The following is a 23,284-nucleotide window of genomic DNA, read 5'->3' as shown; positions in this document are numbered from 1 at the left end:
GCCAAGTCATTGGGTGTATTTAAGGCAGAAATTGATAGGTATCTGAGTAGTCAGGGCATCAAAGGTTATGGTGATAAGGCGGGGGAATGGGACTAAAGGGGAGATTGGATCAGCTCATGATGAAATGGTGGAACAGACTTGATGAGCCGAATGGCCGACTTCTGCTCCTTTGTCTTATGGTCTATGATCTAGGATTTAAAAAAATTATGGTCATGACACATTAGTCAGTTCAAATGATTTGACGTGGGTTAGATGGGTCGAAGGACTTTTTATGTAGTTTTTTATAACTCTAGAATCTCCCTAAAGCAAGGGGTTTATATGGGGTGGAGTTTATTAGGTGTGTTCAGGAAGGTTTCTTGATACAATATGTAGATAAGCCTACAAGAGGAGAGGCTGTATTTGATTTGGTATTGGGAAATGAACCTAGTCAGGTGTCAGATCACTCAGTGGGAGAGCATTTTGGAGATAATGATCATAATTCTATCTCCTTTACAATAGCATTGGAGAGAGATAGGATCAGACAAGTTAGAAAAGCGTTTAATTGGAGTAAGGGGAATTATGAGACTATCAGGCAGGAACTTGGAAACTTAAATTGGGACACGTTCTCAGGGAAAGGTACAGAAGATATGTGGCAAGTGTTCAGGGGATACTTGTGTGGAGTTCTGCATAGGTACGCTCCAGTGAGACAGGGAAGTTATGGTAGGGGACAGGAACTGTGGTGTATAAGGGCTGTAGTAAATTTAGTCAAGAAGAAGAAAAGCTCACGAAAAGTTCAGAGCTAGGTAATGTTAGAGATCTAGAAGATTATAAGGCTAACAGGAAGGAGCTTAAGAAGGAAATTAGGAGAGCCAGATGGGGCCATGAGAAGGCCTTGGTGGGCAGGATTAAGGAAAACCCCAAGTATGTGAAAAGCAAGAGGATAAGACGTAAAAGAATAGGACCTATCAAGTGTGACAGTGGGGAAGTGTGTAGGGAACCAGAGGAAATAGCAGAGGTACTTAATGAATACCTTACTTCAGTATTCACTATGGAAAAAGATCTTGGTAATTGTAGCGATGACTTGCAGCGGACTGAAAAGCTTGAGATGTAGATATTAAGAAAGAGGATATGCTGGAGCTTTTGGAAAACATCAAGTTGGATAAGTTACCTGGACGAGATAGATGTACCCCAGGCTACTGTGGGAGGCGAGGGAGGAGATTGCTGAACCTCTGGCAATGATCTTTGTATCATCAATGGTCAATGGAGAGGTTCCGGAGGATTGGAGGGTTACAGATGTTGTTCCCTTATTCAAGAAAGGGAGTAGAGATAGTCCTGGAAATTAAAGGCCAGTGAGTCTCACTTCAGTGGTTGGTAAGTTGATGGAGAAGATCCTGCGAGGCAGGTATATGAACATTTGGAGAGGTATAATATGATTAGGAATAGTTAGCATGGCTTTGTCAAAGACAGGTCGTACCTTACCAGCCTGATTGAATTTTTTGAGGATGTGACTAAACACATTGATGGAGGAACAGTAGATGTAATGTGTATGGATTTCAGCAACACATTTGATAAGGTACCCCATGCAAGTCTTATTAAGAAAGTAAGGAGGCATGGGATCCAATAGGACATTGCTTTGTGGATCCAAAACTGGCTTGCCCACAGAAGGCAAAGAGTGGTTGTAGACGAATCATATTCTGCATGGAGTGGTGTGCCTCAGGGATCTGTTCTGGCACCCTTATTCTCCATGAGTTTTATAAATGACCTGGATAAGGAAGTGGAGGGATAGGTTAGTAAGTTTGCTGATGACACAAAGGTTGGGGGTATTGTGGATAGTGTGGAAGGCTGTCAGAGGTTACAGCGGGACATTGATAGGATGCAAACTGGGCTGAGAAGTGGCAGATGGGACTTCAACCCAGTTAAGTGTGAGATGGTTCATTTTGGTAGGTCAAATTTTGGTAGTATTAATGGTAAGACTCTTGGCAGGATCAGAGGGATCTTGGGGTCCGAGTCCATAGGACACTCAAAGCAGCTATGCAGGTTGATTCTGTGGTTAAGAAGGCAAACGATGTATTGGCCTTCATCAATCGTGGAATTGAATTTAAGAGCCAAGAGGTAATGTTGCAGCTATTTCGGACCCTGGTCAGACCCCACTTGGGAGTACTGTGCTCAGTTCTGGACGCTTCACTACAGGAAGGACTTGGAAACCACAGAAAGTGTGTAGAGGAGATTTTCAAGGATGTTGCCTGGATTGGGGAGCACGTCTTATAAAAACAGGTTGAGTGAACTCGGCCTTTCCTCCTTGGAGCAGTGAAGGATGAGAGATGACCTGATAGAATGTATAAGATGATGAAAGACATTGATCGTGTGGATAGTTAGAGGTTTTGTCCCAGGGCTGAAATGGCTAACATGAGAGGGCACAGTTTTAAGGTGCTTGGAAGCAGCTACAGAGGAGATGTCAGAGGTACGTTTTCTTCGCACAGAGTGGTGAATGGGTGGCTGCCGGCAACGGTGGTGGAGGCGGATACGATAGGTCCTTTTAAGAGACTTTTGGATAGGTAGGTGGATCTTAGAAAAATAGAAGGCTATGGGTAACCCTAGTAATTTCTAAGGTAGGGACATGTTAGGCACAACTCTGTGGGCCGAAGGGCCTGTATTGTGCTGTAGGTTTTCTATGTTTTCTACCTTTCTGTGAAAATAAATCCCATCCCTTAAGATTTTTTTTCCAGCATTTTCCCTACCACTAACGTGTCTTATTTTGCTGTCATTCTTGATCAAAGGAAAAAGATTGGCTATCCTCTAATCAACTTGCATCTCACCTATGAGCAACAAAGATGCAAAACTGTCCAATAGATCCCCATCAATCTCCTCTCATGTTTCCCTCCCCGTAGCAATCTGGGGTACATCTCATCAGATTCAGTGTTTCCTTCTTAATTTCAAAATACTCGAGTATATTTCTCTCTTGCTCTTTGAACGTGTCTTTCTTCTTAGTGAATAATGAGCATTTCCCAGTATCTGTTTCTATTTTTTTATTATTGATCAGCTCTGGCCTTTACAAACAAAATACATGAACATGAAACAGAATGCTTTTGCTTATGTTAACAGATTTATCTACTTCATTCATATCTGGCACTTTGAAGAAAACAGCATTGATAGCTGTTTTATTTTAATCCAACTAATAGATCCAAAAATGATTGAACTAGCAGACTGACTGTTGCTACTGGTATAAACGGGCATTATTTTTCAAACATAAGGAGATAACTACAGTCATTACTTGAGCATAAATGAGCCTTGCAATGGAGCACTCAAGCCTCAGTTGTTTTGAATAGGTGTTCGATGTAGATCGACCTTAAGTGCTTGTGGTGCATCTCAAACATTAATCTGGGCCACTTCCTGACAAACACACTAATGAATGACTTAATTAGCAATGTCCCTGAAATCACAATGTGCTATAGCTTTTAACGGCAACTCTAGGGATTCAATAGCCAACTCTAACACCATACCTAGCCTTTAAATTTATCCATGACAATGAAGGATATAGCAAAAAGCTCCCAGCCATACAGCACCTCCTCAGTACTGAAGCATGAGCCAAACTTTTAGTACTCAAGTTGCTGGAGTGAGTGAACCTGGGATGAGTGCACTGATGAGTAAGCCACAGTTAATGCCAACTGACTAATCAGTGTGTGCAATGAACCAATCAAACTAATGTAATATGGACTGACATGGGCAGTTTAGATATATAGAGTACATATTAGATAATAACAAAAGCAATTTAACTTACTAAAAAGCTGACACTATGATAGTTGCTACCCAGGCAATTGTGGGAACATATGGGGTTCCCCTGCAGGGGCAGAATTCCTGAAATTCTGCTCAGCTAATTGCTCCTCTGGACAATTATGCAGCAAGTGGAAACTTCCATACAATTCCCAAAACTGAGGCTTACGCTGAAAAATCAGCCGTATTATGTTAAGAGAACAACAATTTTGGGGAGGCAGGCAAGTAATTGCAAGGTAATTTCCTTTTCTTCTAATTTTAAACAATGTAATAATTATTTTACCAGCATCTATAGTTTGCTTCCCAGGATTTTTTATAAAGTGTTTTGTAAATTTTTAATAATATGATTCTTCACTTTTATTGATGGTCCAGCAGTTGCCTGAAGGTTTGCTCTCAATTCAGTGGGTACAGTCTGCCAGTGTCAACTGTAAGGTACAGGCTATTACCAGCATTAATCATATCAGTTCACACATCAGCTCACCAGTTCATGTGTCAGTGCAGATATATCCCAAATAAAATTTCTCATTCAAATAATCCGTAATACTGTGCAGAAATGTTCATCATCTATAGCATTTGAGGCACACTGTTTTTGTGAATTAATGAAAAATAATTGATGGTATACTAGCAAACCCGATACTTTTAACATTTTGATTGCAACTCAGAATTTTGTGGCTGTCACAAATTTAAAAAATAATCATTTTTAATGCAAAACAATAGCTTGTTAAATGACATACATTATAGGCTTTGTTCACAAAATGGTTTAATATCAACCTTTTCTGTTGCACATCAACAAACACTTAATCACAAAGGCACTGTCCCATTACAGCTTTAGTAGATTTTGTTTTTCATGCAAACTAATTGCAGGATTTGTCATTTCAGGCTTGAAGTAGCTTGTCAATGGAAATCAAATGCTCCCAAACATAATGTCACCAATACCTGAAAACATAGAAAAGACATTTACATATGTGGGAGTACAGTGGGTGGTAATTAAGGATGGTAGTTCACTGTAGGACACATTGTACATCAAATCTGTCTGTCCGTAATTCAAGACCACGATACTCCCACGTTCATTTTTATTTCTATTCACTTGCACCTTAAAGAAGAAATTTTAGCAGTGCACTTATAAAAAATATTAACTTGATTTCTTTTCTAGCTATTATGCTGAGATTATCAGATAGCTGTCTTTGAACACTGCATACATTTATTTAGAGATACAGCACAGAAAAGGCTATTCAGGCCCTTCAAACTGCACTGCTCAGCAATCCCTAAAAACTCCAATTTAATCTTAACCCAATCAAGGGACAATTTACAATGACTAATTAACCTAGCCAGTACGTCTTTGGAAATAACTTGAATGCTCACACATTCCATGGGGAGGACCCTTGGAGACTCCTTACAGAGGATGGTAGGATTGAACACTGAACTGTGACACCCACCCTAAGCTGTAATAATGTCACTCTACCCATTACACTACTGTGCGTCCCAAATAGCATGGATTGTGGAATAATCCACCGCATGAAGAGCTCACTCCATGAACATTAAAATCAATACATTTAGTCACACTGTCTGTTCCTATTGTATCTGCTTCACTATGCAAGGATAAGCAATGTGCTGCTGCTAATCCTTTAGTGGCTCCAATCCCATTTTCTCTGCAACTTCCTTCTGAGTTAACATGCGCATGACTACATTCACCCACTACAATAATGAAAAATAAAACTATCAAAGATAGATAAAATTAACTCACCAAAACATATGAGATTTCTGGGCCCTTTGTTTTGCTATTCCTTCACACTGACCCATACCCTACTTATGTTTCCAAATAATGTGTCCAAGATAGCTGTTTTTTTTCCCTTCAGAGTAGGAGATGTTGGCCATTGTGTCCTTTCTCAAGTAGAACTCCAGGCTGCCTCTGGTTGCTCTTCAAAACCATTGGGCTGAGTACTAGAACTCAGTCCAGTAACCAGAAACTGAGCTCATCCTAGCTTCACATCCACACATGAACAAAGTTCTACTGTCAACAATCATCTCTATAGGGTGAATATTATGTGGAAAAAATAATTACCAAAATCTTCACTATCTTTTGTGGCCCAGCAGATGCAATAGTGCTGCAGTAGCTGCTGTAAAAGCTCCTTCTCATCCAAGAATTCAAGTTGCTCTATCCTAGGGAAGACCAATAAGGTTAGGAGAAACAGTCTAATCTAAAATAGTAAAGTTACTGAATGGATGAACTAACCCATGGTTTAAAAGTACTCTTGCACTGGATGTAATAATAACAGGGCAGTATCTAGCACCAGCATTAGTGAAAGTGGAAACTCAGGGAACTCTAACCCCAAAGCCATCATAATAAAAGCAATAATACGCTAGTAAAATTTAAAGATACTGCATGGTAATAGGCTCTCCCGCCCCAAAGGGCCTGTGCCACTCAATTACACCTATGTCACCATTAACCTACTAACTGTACATCTTTGGAATGTGGGAAGAAACTGGAACACCTGCAAGAAACGCAGATAGTGATGGGGGGGACCATGCAAACTCCTTATAGACAGCAGCGGGATTGAATCCCGGTCACTGGCACTGTAATCACACAATGTTAACTGTTACACTATACCTAACTGTTTTATGTAAATGTCTCTATTTATGGGCTTTACATTCTGTAAAGGATGCTGGTGCTAGTGCTTTGATGAAGGGTCTGCTACCTGAAGCATTAACTGTTTCTCTCTCAACAGATGCTGCCCAACCTGCTGAATGTTACTGGCATTTTCTGATTTGATTCAGATTTTCAGCATTTAAAGCATTTCACTGTTGCCCTGTGAATCCTACAAAAAAAAAACATCTACATTAAATGTACCTTTGAACATCTACTTGTGGTAAACTGTTATAAACAGTCATCATATCCAAGGCATTCACATTGTCCCAGCCATTCAAAAGAAACCGGTTCTTCTGTAAAGGAAGAATGATTTGATGAGATGCAGTTACACATCTTATTAACAAAGCTATTCAATATTTAGGAACAGATGGGAACAGAACTGATAGCGGGCAAAGCTCTTGGGAATAGTGACCATAACATATTAGTTAGTTATGAGTAAGGATTAAAATTCAGATCTTGTGTGAAAATACTAAGTGGGGAAGGGGGAATTACAGAGCTAAGGTGGCATTGATTGGGAGCACTCAGACTGGACCCTTGCAGAATATAAAATAGTAGTCGAAAAGGAAGGCCAAAGGGGTGCATGAAATATCTTTGGTGAGCTATATCAAGAAGAATTCTAAGGCATTTTATACTTAGGAAAAACAGGATAACTAAAGGAGAGAGTGGGTCAATTTAAGAATAAAGGAAGGAATTTGTGCTTAGGAGTCAGAGCAAGTGGCTGAGGTACAAAATGAATACTTTATGTTGTGCTGTGTTGATACTTACAGAGAAGGATTTGCATGATAGTGAAGGCAGAGTGGGAAATGCTAATGTACTGCGGCATTTCAAAATTAAGAAGATAGTACTGATTAAGGTGGATAAGTTCCCAGGGCCCGATGGCATTTATCCCAGAACACTAGAAGGAACAAGTGAAATTACTGGGGTTTTGACAAAATCTTTGTGTCTTTACTAGCAACAGCTGAGGTCCCAGAGGACTGGAGAGTAGCAAATGTGCCTTTGTTTAAGAATGAAATAGGAATAATCTCAGTAATAATAATAAAAAACAGAGCAGCAGGATACAAGTATCTGGGATATCAACAAGCAAAGAAAATACATCACTGCTCAATAAAGGGAAAACTTTCGACAGAATTTACTTCAAGGCTTAAGAAAATCTACCAAATATAACAAAGGCAATAAACACTTCTGCTATACCCAGCATAACGTATTCTTTTGAGTAATATCTTGGTCTGAAACTGATCTGAAAAATTTACAATGAAGAATATGAACTGAAATGGCAAGTTGTAGAAAACACTGTACACTCGAATGCACTTTGATTTACAATACCTAGGACAGAAGGAGGAAGAGGAATAATGGACATAAAAACATCACACTACAGTCAGATAACACTTATAAGGATATCAACAAAAAGATGATTTAACACTTTAGAGAAGCAAATACAATTCTGATAAGTACACACCTCTAAACATAAATGAAAGCACAACCCAGAAAAATGAAGAAATTAACTTTAGAAGGAAAAGTTAACCAATGGAAGAGCATGACGCTCCATGATCTGAGCAGTCTAGGTGTTGACAAGGTAGTATCAAATGCTTGACTCAGAGTTGGAGACCTCGTCCAGAAACAGAGGCAACAGAGGCAACAGAGGCAAATGTAGACCTTGTCATGTGGCAATACATGACAAGGTGGTTCACACAAAAAATGATCAAAAATACATAATAAAAGATAATAAATGCAGAAAATGCCAAGAGAAACCTTATAAAATTCTACACAATACAGCATCCTGCAGCTGTTTAACTCAATTTGATTACCGTAGATTCTGGATTTTAAGCCGCTACTTTTTTCCCACATTTTGAACAGCTTTGAACTCTGCGGCCTTTAATCCAGAGCGGCTAATGCATGGTTTTTTTCATGCCGCCAAAAACATTTTGCCTCGTAACAGTAGACCAATAAAATTGATGAGTAGTTCACAGAGGTCCAATGAAATTGTACGATAAATCAAGCGCACTTTCACAATTAAATTATTGTAAATCAGTCATTTGTACTCACCCTCATCAACATGGAAAACACTCGAAGAAAAGCATTGTGCTGCCTTTATGGCAGTTATTTAGTTTATAATATTTTCGCTTAGTAATTCATTTGTTAGTTAAAGTTAGAACTGTTTTAACTATATTTGTTTTCTGTACTACATCCCGGGATGCTATGACGTCACACCCGGTTTCGCCGCGTCTTGTGGGAAAAATGCCGGTTTGCGATAAACGGGAAGGCGGGGGGCGAGCGGCGGAGCCAAAACGCTGCTTTTAAGTTAAAGGCGATCAATAACTTTTCCTGGTAGGCTGCAGTATATATATTTTTTACCAGTCGTTAGGAGATATTGGAATGTTGTTCAGTAAAAAAGTATACGCAACGTATATTTAAAAGTAGCCGCGTTACAGGCACGGTTCGAAAAAAAGCATTTGCAATATGTATTTGTTTATGTTACCATATGGATTTAATTAAAAGTTAAAAAATCCTCACGTGTAATATCTTTCTGTGTAAATATCTCATATTACAACGTGGGACACCTGCAGCCGAAAATCCGGTGCGGCCTGTACAAGTACAAAATTGATTTTCTTTCTAAAATTAGAGCCAGCGGCTTTTAATCAGGTGCGCTCTGTAGTCCGGAATCTACGGTACTTATACAGACACAATCAAATGGCAAACATTATTCACCAAAATCTTGTTTTAAAATACAAACTCATAAAAAACACCATACCTTACTATAGGTACAAGCCTGATCTAGTTTTAGAGTCAGAATCCCACAAATTATATTACAAACAATCATTATTAGATAGGGCCATCCATAACACTTCAGATGTAATATTACAAGATAAACAAGCAAGAACATCTTACATAATAGATACAGCCATTCCAAACACACATAACATACAGAAATCAGTAAGTGAAAAACACCAGAAATATGATGAATTAAAAGAGGAAATTGAAAGACTATGGAACATGAACAAGGTATACAATGGTAGTATCATTCCAAAGTAACTACACAATAGCGTTAAAGAATTAGCTCTATGCGGCAATATTTACGTAAATCACCAGAAACCCACAATACTAAAACATCACTAAAATAGTTCCTCACAATTAAGAAATGAGTGTGCTTGACTATGCCTGTATCTCAAGCTTTACTAGTTTCAGATGAGAAAAAATGAAAATATTACAATAATAGTTATAGAGCTGTTTTCATCCAAATGATGAAGTTTGAAGTGTTTTACAATGGGATAAAGTTTAAACATATAAATAAAAGACAAAATTATATTAATTAAAAGCAAGATTAAATAAATATGTTTTGATCTGGTTCCTAAAAATGTCAACTGAGTTTGCGCCCTTTTAGTTTTAAGTATTCAGTTCCACAGTTTAGCAGTGCAGTTAAAAAACTTGACCTGCTAATTTTCTTTTGAGGGAGATCATTTAAATTTTAAGCTTGAGAGATGGGAGCTCAAGCAGGATTATAAAACAAAAACGATTCTGTGATGTACCCCAATCCCAGACCATTAAGAGCTTTAAAAACAATTAAGAGAGCTTAAAAATCAATTCTAAAAGATACAGGAAGCCAATGCAGAGTAGTTAGGACAGGATTGATATGTTCCCTCATCTAGGTTTTAGTTAAGACTCTAGCAGCAGAATTCTGAATAAGTTGAATGAGTAGATTGCTTTGGAAGGCCAATATAATGTGTATTGCAGCAATCCACTCTATTCGATATAAAGCCACAAACTAATTTTTCAGCATTGTTGCGTAACAGAAATGGACGAAGCTCTGAAATATTTCATAAGTGTAGAAATGATACTTTGGTCACTTTCATTATGTGGGATTTAAAATTCAAATCTGAATCAAGGTTAACACCCAGTTTTGTTACTTCTGATTTTACAAGGGGAGCCAAGTTCCCAAGTTTATCTCATTTGGCTACAAAATCAACTAAGAGTTTTATCTTCATTTAGTTTTAATAAATTATTGCTTATCCATTTGCTTATTGTAGCTGTACCAGAAGTTGGCCTCTCTGGTATTCTAGTTCAGTGAACTTCATGTCAATGGTAGGGAAGGCACTGGGGAGGACAGTGAAAGATGGGGTTTATGTATATCCACAAAGGCATGACTGCCTAGACACAGTCAGTATGGAATTACGCAGTGAAGAGCAGGTCTTGCCTTACAAATTTGAACAAGTTTTATGTGGAGCTGACAAAGGAACTTGATGAGGGTTAGGCAGTATACAAGGTCCCCCATGGCAGTCTGATTCAGAAGATAAAGATGTATGGCATCTTGGGTGAATTGCAAGTTTGTATTTGGAACTGCCTTGCCCACAAAAGATAAAGTAGGGGTGGAAGGCTGTTATTCTGGCTGGAGAACATGACCAGTGATTTTATGTAGAGATATAGCACAGTAATAGGCTATTCATGTCCGATGAGCCTGTGCTGCACAATTACATCCATATGACCAATTAACCTACAAATCCCTAAGTCTTTGGAATGTGGGAGGAAACTGGAGCACCAGAAGGAAATCCACACAGTCACAGGGAGAATGTACAAAGGAAATCCACACAGTCACAGTTGCACTTCAAGTGCACCGATATACAAATATCAAAAGAGAAGTAAGAAAGAATAAAAATTAAGTTTCCTCAAACAGTCTAACAGGAGTACAACTTCCCCTGCTATAGGTTGACTCATTATAGAGCCTAATAGCCGAGGGTAAGAATGTGCTCCTTACGAGCAGTGTGGTTGTCTTAGTCTATTACTAAAAGTGCTCTTCTTTTCAGACAAGGTGGCATGCAGAGGGTGAGACACATTGTTCAGAATTGCCAGGGGTTCCTGTAGGGTCTTTTAGAAATATAGACAACTTACAGCACAATACAGGCCCTTTGGCCCACAAAGCTGTGCTGAACATGTTCTTACCTTAGAACTGCCCAGGCTTACCCATAGCGCTCTATTTTTCTAATCTCCATGTATCCATCCAGGAGTCTCTTAAAAGACCCTATCGTTTCCGCTTCAACCAGAACCGTCGGCAGCCCATTCCATGCACTCACCACTCTTTGTGTAAAAAAACTTACCCCTGATATCTCCTCTGTACCTACATCCAAGCACCTTAAAACTATGCCCTCTTGTGCTAGCCATTTCAGCCTTGGGAAAAAGCCTCTGACTATCCACAAGATCAATGCCTCTTATCATCTTATACACTTCTATCCTCTGTTGCTCCAAGGAGAAATGGCCAAGTTCACTCAACCCATTCTCATAAGGCATGCTCCCCCATCCAGGCAACATCCTTGTAAATCTCTTCTGCACCCTTTCTATGGTTTCCATGTTGTTCCTGTAGTGAGGCGGCCAGAATTGAGCACAGTACTCCAAGTGGGGTCTCACCAGGGTCCTATATAGCTGCAACATTACTTCACGGCTCTTAAACTCAATCCAACGATTGATGGCGGCCAATGCACTGTATGCCTTCTTAACTACAGAGTCAACCTGCGTAGAAGCTTTGAGTGTTCTATGGACTCAGACCCCAAGATCCCTCTGATTTTTCACACTGCCAAGTGTCTTGCCATTAATACTATATTTTGCTATCACATTTGATCTACCAAAATGAACCACCTCACACTTATCTGGGTTGAACCCCATCTGCCACTTCTCAGCCCAGTTTTGCATCCTATTATTTACATCCTATTTGTTCTACCATAGCCCTCGGTGTGTCCAGTTTGACTTCTATAACAGAGCTAGTCTTTCTAATCAGTTTATTGAGACTGTTGGCATCACCTGTGTTGATGCCATTGCCCAGCACACCACTGCATAAAAGGTCATACTGGCGACAACAAACTGGTAGAATATGTGAAGGAGAGGCCTTCATACTCCAAAGGACCTCCGTCTCCTTAGGAAGTAGAGGCGACTCTAGCCCATCTTGTACTCTTTGTTGGTGCTCCACTCAAGTCTGTCATCCAGGTTCACGCCCAGGTACTTGTAGGTCCTCACCATCAACAGTAACAGGGAGCACTGCAGGATTAGTCTTCCTAATGTACAATACTACTCTGATATTTGTCTACTGCAGACAGCCATGAAATACAGAAAGACCATGGGGGTTGATGAAAGAAAAGACATCAACTTCCCCCCTCCACACAAAAAGCAAAATCAGCAAAGAAAAAAGATAACGTTCTGCTAGGATTGGTGCTGGGGTTTCTGCTTTACTAATGATTTGAATGAAATGTCGACAGGTGCATGAGCATATTTGTACATTAAGCTGGGTGTTGTTGCGGACAGTGTAAAGGTCCATCAGTAAGTACATTGGAAAATAGATCAATTAGATACGGTTAGAGAAGTAGCAGATGGATTTTAATCTGGGCAAATGTGAGGTGATGCACCTTGGTGGTACAAATGGAAGAAATATTAATGGTAGTACCCTTAATAGCACTGAGGTACAAAGGGCTATTGGGGTCCAGGCTCGTACTTCAGTGAAAGTGACTAAACAAGTGGATAAGGTGGTAAAGAAGACATATGGCATCTTTGCCTTTATTTGTGGGAGTGTTTAGTATAAGAGTAAGGAAGTTATGCTGCAGTTATGTAAAACTTCAGTCAGACCACACTCGGAGTGCTGTGGTAGTTCTGGTAGCCTCACTACAGTAAGGATGTAGAGAGGGTGCAGAAGGGATTACCAGGATGCTGCCTAGATTTGAAGGTACGAGCTACAAGGGGAGGTTGTATAAACCTGGGTTGTTCTCTCCAGATGGTCGGATGTTGAGGGGAGACCACCAAGAGGTTTTTTAAATTGAGAAGCAATATACAGGGTTTGTTGTTGTTGCTTTTCACACCTTATGGTGCACTGGGCGGCACTTTTGCTGCTTACGTAGCACTTGACTGTTTTTTAAGAGACCGAGTTGCTAGCTTTAACACTCAACCCAGCACAGGTGAAAAGCATGCAAGGAGCTGGATGAATATGAACTTGGAACCTTTCACCTCAAAGGCCGGTGCTGATGCCACTACACCACCAGTCAGCTAAGTACATTGGGTACACAATCAGAATCTTTTCCTCAGGGTAGAAATGTCAAACTTCAGAGGATATGCTTTTAAAGTTGGGGGTGGGGGCGGGGGGAATAGAAGCTAAAAGGTGATATGAGCAGCAAGTTATGCTTTTTCTAAAAAGAGAGCAGTAGGTGCCTAGAACAGGCTACCAGGGGTAATCGTGGAATCAGGAAGTTTGGTAAATCTTAGACACACAGCAGGAGGACATTTAGTATAAACTGGCAACAAAATTGACATGGATTTCAAAATAAATAATGTCCAGGGCTGTACTATAATATGGCTGCAAAATTATCTAAAATGTAATATAAAAAGAACATTTGTATTTGAACATCCTATCCTGTTACTCAAAATGCCTTTATTTTGGAGTGCATTAACAAATTCTAGGCATTCTGTGAGAAAAATATACAATACATACTAGTAAGATAAATGATGATTGTTTTGGACCGTGGTGTTGGAGCAATGTTGGCCCATAGTTAAAGGGAAGTTCCTATTCTTGTTCAAGTTGTACCATGAGATCTTTACAAACATATCTGAATCGATCTGCCCCACAGATGATCTTGTTATCAAATGATCTTACATGATTTTAAAAACGCAAGATGAATGTTATTGTTACTTATTAGCATTTAATGAAAGTATATCAAAATTGCCCTTGGTATGCAAATATTAAACAACAAAGCTGTACAAACCTGCGTCTCCAGAGTGTGACAGACATCAACTCCTGCAAGGTTGCACTGCCGTCGCTGTAAATTTTCTATCATCACCTGGCCAAAGCGATCAGTCATATTCACCTGAAACATTTGAAATGAGAACATTATTTATAATGAACCAGTGACTTCAAAGCTAGAAACATTACAACCTGCTCTGGCAGAAGATTTAAGTTCATGTGACTATCAGTAACACAAACAATAGAAAAATATTGTTGATTCATACTGCATAGCAATAAACCCTTCAGCCACCAAGGCTGTGCCTGCAAAACACACACACACACACTAATCCTCCACTAACCCAATTTATTCTCCCCACAAACCATCAGCTCCTACCACTCACCTACACTAGGGGTAACTTATAACAGCAATTAACCTACCAGCCTCTAGGTCTTTGGGATGTGAGAGGAAACCAGAGCACCCAGGGAAACTTCACACGGACACAAGGAAAATATCCAAACTCAACACAGACAGCATTGAAGGTCAGGATTGAAATTGGGTCTCTGGAGCAGGGAGGCAGCAGAACTGCTAACAGTAGCATTTGCCACCTATATACTATACAGTTAGTCCTTGATTTGCATTTTGAGTTCTGATCCTGAGAGTTGCAGCGATCCTGCAAACTAACTTCTCTGCATGTCAGGAACACCTATTTTCTATAGCCATGAATATATCATTCCTACAACACTTGCTATAATTCTTCTATTTCATTGAATAAACACACTAGCACTACAATAATTAAACTAATGAAACTAATGTTTCCACTCATTAATGAAACACTTTATTATGAATAGTAGTATTACCTTGAAAAAGATTCTTTAAAAATGAATGGGAGTTTGATTTTTGTCAGTCAGTGCATCCAAAACCCAGGGATCTCCTGTAATTCTAATACTTTATATGCTTTGAAATAAAGAACTACATATAACTATTAAAATCATAGCTGAAATTATTCAATTTTAAAATATAGCGTATTTCAAAAGCTTTAGTATAAGTCACAATTATCTTTCCAAATATCTACATAGTACGCAGCATATTCATAATCCACACAACACTATAACATTGCTGAATTAAAGTTAAACTTTCCCCTTTCAATAGCATGTAAAAGAAACAGGCTTCCTAAAAAATCTAACTTTTTAGAAGTTAGATTAGGAAAATTATCAATATTATTACCTGCTCATAATTAATAAACATGGTGGTACTGAAAGTACTTGATGCCCAATTTATCAATTCTGCAGATTGCTCAGGTGTCATATAGACAAGAACACATTCTGCAATTAGCAATGTTGGCAACCTAGGTGAAATAAAGGAGAGTTAACATGCTTGTGCCAAGAACAAGACATCAAGTAGAAAATAGTGATACATCAAGTGTCTGCAACTTTATAAAGTACCAAAACCCACATGATTCCTAAACTGCAAATATCAATTGAGAACAGGGGTCAAACTTTGTTAACAGTCATCTAATTAGTGTATTAAAAGCATGAGACATTTGACACATAATGTTTCCTCTTACACAGCAGAAAATATGCAAATACATAACAGAGACAAGAAATATACAAACACTTTCTGACGTTGATAATGCCCTGTGTGCAGATATATTTAGCAAATACCTTGTTCAAAGTAAATTATCAAAGTACATATAGGACACCAGATACAACCCTGAGATTCATTCTTGGGACATACTAAATATATCCATAATAGAATAGTAACCATAATACAGTCCATGAAAGACTGCACAAACTTGGGTGTTCAATCAGAGGGCAAGAGAAATCAAACTGTTCAAATACAAAAAGAAAGAAATAACAATAATAAATAAATAAGCAATAAATATCAAGAAACTGAGATAAAGGTTGAGGGAACATTTCAATGATGGCGCAAGTGAAGTGATCGCATTTTGTTCAAAAGCCTGATGGCTGAGGGGTAATAATAGTTCCTAAACCTGGTGGGGTGGGTCCTGAGGCTCCTCTAACTTCTTTCTGATGGCAGCAGTGAGAAGAGAGCATGGCCTGGGTAGTGGAGTCCCTGATGATGGATGCAGCTTTCCTGTGACAATGTTTTGTGTGGATGTGTTCAATAGTGCGGAGGGCTTTACCTGAGATGGACTGAGTCAGAGAGTCATAGAAAAATGCACCACAGAAACAGGCCGTTTGGCCCATCTGGTCTGTACCAAACCATTTAAACTGCCTGGCACTGCAGCACTGTGAGGACCATCTTTTTTGATTTTTCAAGTGCCTTCAATACCATACAGTCCTCATTGCTGGGGGGAAAAGCTCTGTTCAATGCAGGTTGGTACTTCCATTGTATCCTGGATAATGGACTACTTGACTGACAGACCACAGTTTGTGTGGTTTCAGAGCTGTGTGTCAGACATAGTTATAAGCAGTACTAGGGCTCTAGATGGGACTGAATAAGCTCCCTTCCTATTTATCCTGAAAAAATCTCAGACTTTTGACACAACACTGAGTCAAGTCTTCTACAGAAGTGTTCTGATCACTCAGCAAAAGTTGGGTGTATAAAGGGTGGATGGGAGAATGAATATAGGGTCCTGGTGGAAGATTTTGTTAAATGCTGAAAGTGATGGACTTTGGGAAGACTAAGCCTGCACTGCTCCCTATCACTGTTGATGGTGAGGACTGACAAGAACCTGGATGATAGACTTGAGAGGAACACCAACCCTTTTTGTGCACAAGAAAGGCCAGAGTCGCCTCTACTTCCTGAGGAGACTAAGGTGCTTTAGAGTATGCAGGCCTCTCCTTCCCGTGTTCCAGCAGTCTGTTGTCACCAGTGCAATCTTCCATGCATAGTGTGCTGAGGCAATGGCACAAACACGGGTGATGCCAACAAGCTCAATAAACTGATTAAAACGCTGGCTCTGTTATAGGAGTCAAACTGGCCACACTGGAGGCTGTGGTAGTACAAAAGACTCTACGGAAAATCCTGGCAATTCTAGACAATGCATCTCACCCTCAGCATGCCACCTTGGCTGTTCAGAGGAGCTTTTAGTAACAAACTAAGACAACTGCGCTGCTTGTAAAGAGTGCAATATGAAGTCATTCTTACCCTCAGCCATTAGATTCTATAATGAGGAGGGGGGAAGTGATGACCCCCTTCTTGTTAGACTGTTTGAGGTAACTATTTTATTCTTTCTTACTTCTCTTCTAACATTTGTATATCTGTGCACTTGCAATGCTACTGTGATACTGAAGTTTCCTTTGGGATCAATAAAGTATGTACCGTAGATTCCGGACTACAGAGCGCACCTGATTAAAAGCCGCTGGCTCTAATTTTAGAAATAAAATCAATTTTTTAATTGTAAAGGCCGCACCGGATTTTAGGCCGCACCGCTACTTTTAAATATACATACGTATCGGTAACACAAATTACGTTGCATATACTTTTTTACTGAACAGCACGAACAACATTCCAATATCTCCTAGCGACTGGTAAAAATATATATACTGCAGCCTACCAGGAAAAGTTATTGATCGCCTTTAACTTAAAAGCAGCGTTTTCGCTCGGGTCTGATGCGCTCGCGTAACGCGATCGGGTCTAATGCGCTCGGGTCTGATGCGCTCGCGTAACGCGATCGGGTCTAATCGGGTCTGATGCGCTCGCGTAACGCGATCGGGTCTAATCGGGTCTGATGCGCTCGCGTAATGCCCCCACCTTCCCGTATATATCCCACAAGACGCGGCGAAACCGAGTGTGACGTCATAGCATCCCGGGATGTAGTACAGAAAACAAATATAGTTAAAACACTTCTAACTTTAACTAACAAATGAATTACTAAGCGAAAATATTATAAACTAAGTAACTGCCATAAAGGCAGCACAATGCTTTTCTTCGAGTGTTTTCCATGTTGATGAGGGTGAGTACAAATGACTGATTTACAATAATTTAATTGTGAAAGTGCGCTTGATTTATCGTACAATTTCATTGGACCTCTGTGAACTACTCATCAATTTTATTGGTCTACTGTTACGAGGCAAAATGTTTACGAGGCGGCATGAAAAAAAACCATGTATTAGCCGCTCTGGATTAAAGGCCGCAGAGTTCAAAGCTGTTCAAAATGTGGGAAAAAAGTAGCAGCTTATAATCCGGAATCTACGGTATGTATCTATCTAGTCACTTCAATCTGCACCTGGACCATAACCTGCCATACCCCTCCAAATTTCTCTTATACATTGAAATTGAGATTGTATGCACCACTTGCAGTCAGCTCGCTCCACACTCTCATGACCCTCTGACTGAAGAAGGTCCCCCTCATGTTCCCCTTAAACATTTTATCTTTCACCCTTAACCCATAACATCTCATTGTGGTCTCACGTAACCTCAGAATGAAAAGCCTGCTTGCATTTACCTAATCTATACCTCTCATAATTTTGTACACCTCAATCAAATCTCCCCTCAATCTTCTATGTCTTAAGCAGGAAAAAGATGAAATATGAAAGCAAGCTAGCCAGCAATATCAAAATGAATAGTAAAAGCTTTTCCAAGTATGTAGAAAATAAGAGAGAGATAATAGTGGATATAGGACCTCAAGAAAATGAGGCCAGAGAAATAATAACAGGGGACAAGGAGATGGCAGATGAACTAAATGAGTAATTTGCATTAGTCTTCACTGTGGAAGACACTAGCAGTGCACCAAATGTTGAAGGGAGTGAAGGAAGAGAAATTAGTGCAGTTACTAATACAAGGGAGAAGGTGCTCAAAAAACTGAAAGACCTATAGGTCACCCCGACCAGATGAACTGCATCCTAGGGTTCTGAAAGAGGTAGCAGTAGAGATGGTGGAAGTATTAGCAATGATCTTGCAAAAATCATTGGACTGGAAAATTGCAAATGTCACTCCACTCTTTAAGAAAGAGGGTAGTCAGCAGAAAGGAAATTATAGACCAGTTAGCCTGACCTCAGTGGCTGGGAAGATGTTGGGGTCAATTGTTAAGGATGAGGTTATGGAGTACTTGGAGACGCAGGGCAAGATAGGACAAAGTCAGCATGGTTTCCTTAAAGGAAAGTCTTGTCTGACAAACTAGTTAGAATTCTTTGAGGAGATTACAAGTAGGATAGATAAAGGGAATGCAGTGGATGTTGTATATTTGGACTTTTAGGAGTCCTTTGACAAAGTGCTACACGAGGCTGCTTACCAAGTTAAGAGCCCATTGTATTACAGGGAAGTTACTGGCACGGTTAGAGCATTGGCTGATTGGTAGCAGGCAGCGAGTGGGAAAAAAAGGATCCTATTCTGGTTAGCTGCTAGTGACTAGGGGTGTTCCGCAGGGGTCGGTGTTGGAACTGCGTCTTTTTATGCTGTATTAGCAATGATTTAGATGATGGAATAGATGGCTTTGTTGCCAAGTTTGCAGATATGAAGATTGGTGGAGAGGCAGCTAGTGTTGAGGAAACAGGTAGGCTGCAAAAGGACTCAGACTGATTCAGAGAGTGGCAAATGAAATACAATGTTGAAAAATGCATGGTCAAGCACTTTGGCAGTAGAAATAAATGCGCAGAATATTTTCTAAATAGGAAGAAAATCCAAAAATCTGAGATGCAAAGGAACTTGGGAGTCCCTGTGCAGAACAACCTAAAGGTTAACTTGCAGGTATAGTTGGTGCTGAGGAAGGCAAATGCAATGTTAGCATTCATTTCAAGAGATCTAGAATACAAGAGCAGGGATGTGATGCTGAAGCTTTATAAGGCACTGGTGAGGCATCACCTTGAGTATTGTGAACAGTTTTGGGCTCCTTATCTAAGAAATAATGTGCTGGAATTGGAGAGAGTCCAGAGGAGGTTCACAAGGATGATTCCAGGAATGAAAGGGTCATCATACAAGGAACATTTGTTGGCTCTGGCTCTGTACTCTCTGGAATTTAGAAGGATGAGGAGGGGGATCTCATTGAAAACCTTCGATTGTTGAAAGGCCTAGACAGAGTAGATGTGGAAAGGATGTTTCCCATGGTGCGGGAGTCCAGGACAAGAGGGCACAGCCTCAGGATAGAGGGGTGTCCATTTAAAACAAAGATACAGAGAAATTTCTTTAGCTAGAGAGTGGTGAATTTGTTACCACATGTAGCTGTGGATGCCAGGTCACTGGGTGTATTTAAGACAGAGCTTGACAGGTTCTTGATTGGACATGGCATCAAAGATTACAAGAAGGCAGCCAGGGATTGAGGCTGAAGAGGGTAAAAAAGAATCAGCCATGACTGAATGGTGGAACAGACTCAACAGGCCTAATGACCTAATTCTGCTCCTACGTCTTATGGTCTTATGAAATATAGTCATAACCTATTCAATCTTACTTTATAACTCAGGTCCTCCAGTACTGGCAATATCCTTCTAAATTTTCTCTGCATTCTTTCAACCTTATTTACATCTTTCCTGTAGGTAGATGACCAAAACTGCACAATACTCCAAATTAGGGCTCATCAACATCTCATACAACTTCAACATAACATCCCATCTCCTGTACTCAAAACTTTGATGTATGAAGGATAATGTGCCCAAAGCTTTCTTTGCCACCCTATCTACCTGTGATACTACTTCGAATGAATTATGGACCTATATATCCAGATCCCTTTGTTCTACTGCATTCCTCAGTGCCTTACCATTCACTGTGTAAAATCTACCCCAGTTGGTGCTACCTAAGTGCAACAACTTTTGCCATTTTTCAGCCCATTTTCCCAGCTAGTCCAGATCCCCCTGCAAGCTCTGATAGTCTTCCTCACTGTCCATTACACTCCCAATTTTGGGTGTCATCTGCAAATTTGCTGATACAGTTACCCACATTACCTCCAGATCATTGACATAGATGACACAACAACAATGGACCCAGAGCTGATCTCTGTGGCACTCTACTTGTCACAAGCCACCAGAGTGGCAACCAACTACTACCGCTCTCTGGCTTCTCCCACAGAGCCAATATCTAATCTAATTTACTACCTCATCCTGAATGCTGACCTTCTTGACCACCTCCCATGTGGGACCTTGTCAAATGCCTTGCTAAAGTCCATGGAGACATCCACAGCCTTCCCGGTAACTTCCTCAAAAAACTCCATACATGACCTACCATGCACAAAGCCATGCTGACTATTCCTAGTCAGACTCTATCTATCCAAATACTCATATCCCTTAGAATACATTTCAATATCTTTCCCACAACTGATGTCAGGCTCACCGGCCTATAATTTCCTGGTTTATTTTTAGAGCCTTTCTTAAACAGTGGAACAACATTTAGCTATCCTCCAGACCTTCAGTATCTCACCTGTTGCTAAGGATATTGTAAATATCTCTGCTAGGGCCCTTGCATTATCTACACTTGCCTCCCACAAGGTCTGAGGAAACACCTTGTCAGGCCCTGGGAATTTATCCACCCTGATTTGCCTCAAGACAGCAAACCCCTCCTCCTCTGTAATTTGCATGGGGTCAATGACCTCACTGCTCCCATACCTTACTTCTACAGATTCCGGGTCCGTCTCCCAAGTAAATACAGATGCAAAAAATACATTCCAAGATCTCGATCTCTTTTGGCTCCATGCATAGATTACCATTCTGATCTTCCAGAAGACTAATTTTGTCCCTTGCAATCCTTTGGCTCTTAGCATACCTACAGAATCCTTCAGGATTCTCCTCCACCTTGTCTACTACGAAAACCTCATCCCTTCTTTTTGCGCTCCTGATTTCTTTCTTAAGTGTTCTCTTGTAATTCTTATACTCCTTAAGTACCTATTTGCTCCTACCTGCTTATCTGCTATGCACTAACTTTTATTCTTAACAAGGGCCTCAATATCTCAAAAATTATGTTTACCTTTCCCTTTTATTTGGACACATACAATCTTTGTATTCTCAAAATGTCACTTTTGAAGGCCTCCCACTTACCAAGTACACCTTTGCCAGAAAACAGCCTGCCTTTCTCCAATTTAGAAACTCAACACGCTATCTGCTTGCATATTTACTTTGAAACTAATGGCATTGTGTTCACTAGATGCAAAATATTCCCTTACACGAACTTCTGTCATCTGTCCTGTCTCATCCCCAATGGCAAATCAAGTATCCCACATTCTCTCATTGGGACTTCTAGATACTGACTAAAGAAACTTCCCTGAACACATTTGACAAACTCTATCCCATCTAGTCCTTTTACAGAATGGGAATCCTAGTCAATATGTAGGAAGTTAACAACCTCATGTTTCTTGCAACAGCCTGCGATCTCTCTACAAATGTGTTCCTCTAAATCCTGCAGATGGTTGGGTGGTCTATAATATAGCCCCATTAACATGGTCATACCTCTTATTCCTCAGTTCCACTCATAAAGCCTCAAGACAAGTCCTCCAGTTTGTCCTGACAAAGCACTGCTGTGATATTTTCCCTGACTAGTATCACCACCCCTCCCCTTTCAATCCCTCGACTTTAAAACCACTGAGCCCCAGAATAATGAGCTGCACCTCCTGCGACCAAGTCTCAACAATGGCTGCAATATCATAATTTCATTGGTCACAAGATTTTTCATTAAAGGACATTGGCGCTTCCATACCAAGCTGTGAAGGAGACCCAGTCAATTCAGATTGTCAATGTCATCTCGTCCATCATCTCCATTAGGACAGCTGCACCACAAGGCTGTGTGCTTAGTCCCCTGCTCTACTTGCTTAGCTAGTCAATATACTCTCCACAACACATCTACAGAAGTTTGTCAAAGTTTTAATGACATGCCGAATCTTTGCAAAATGATAAATGATAACACTGAGGGATTTAAAAAGCTGATCTCTCCACCTCTGATCCACTGATGAGAACTGGCTCATGGACTTTACGTTTCCTCCTCCTGAATTCAGTAATCAGCTCCTTGGCATGCTGACATTGAGTGAGTTGTCATCGTTGGGCACCACTGAGGCAGATTTTCAATCTCCCTCCTATATGCAGATTCATCACCATCTTTGATTCGGCCTATGACAGCGATGTCATTGGCAAACTTCAATATGGCATTGGCCTGTGCTCAGCCACACAATCATAATGTGTAAAGCGGGTAGAGGAGGGCTCCAAGCACACATCCTTGTGGTGCAGCTGTGCTGATGGAGATTGTGGAGGACACGTCGTTGCCAATCCAAAATGACTGAAGAAATCCAAGATCCAATTGCACAAACAAGTATTGAGGCCAA

The 23,284-nt window shown here is 40.2% G+C and overlaps 1 protein-coding gene across 5 annotated transcripts in view; it reads right to left on the bottom strand.

The window, feature by feature from the left end:
* Nucleotides 1-2,990: 2,990 nt before the first annotated feature.
* The window catches only part of lcmt1 (leucine carboxyl methyltransferase 1), a 128,689-nt gene continuing 108,395 nt past the window's right edge, over nucleotides 2,991-23,284 (bottom strand). For all 5 annotated transcript variants that reach the window (XM_073061077.1, XM_073061079.1, XM_073061078.1 and 2 more), the window contains exons 8-12: nucleotides 15,310-15,430; nucleotides 14,125-14,226; nucleotides 6,599-6,690; nucleotides 5,813-5,910; nucleotides 2,991-4,686 (exon numbers count right to left, since the gene is read on the bottom strand). In XM_073061077.1, coding sequence (XP_072917178.1) covers nucleotides 4,655-4,686; nucleotides 5,813-5,910; nucleotides 6,599-6,690; nucleotides 14,125-14,226; nucleotides 15,310-15,430 — 445 coding nt within the window. In that variant the 3' untranslated portion in view covers nucleotides 2,991-4,654. The remainder of the gene's footprint in view (nucleotides 4,687-5,812; nucleotides 5,911-6,598; nucleotides 6,691-14,124; nucleotides 14,227-15,309; nucleotides 15,431-23,284) is intronic.

This window comes from Hemitrygon akajei, chromosome 11 (genome assembly GCF_048418815.1).
Source record: "Hemitrygon akajei chromosome 11, sHemAka1.3, whole genome shotgun sequence".
NCBI classification, from domain to species: Eukaryota; Metazoa; Chordata; class Chondrichthyes; order Myliobatiformes; family Dasyatidae; genus Hemitrygon; species Hemitrygon akajei.
Note: the sequence above shows the minus strand (reverse complement) of the source record. Positions and strands in the feature narration are given on the sequence as shown.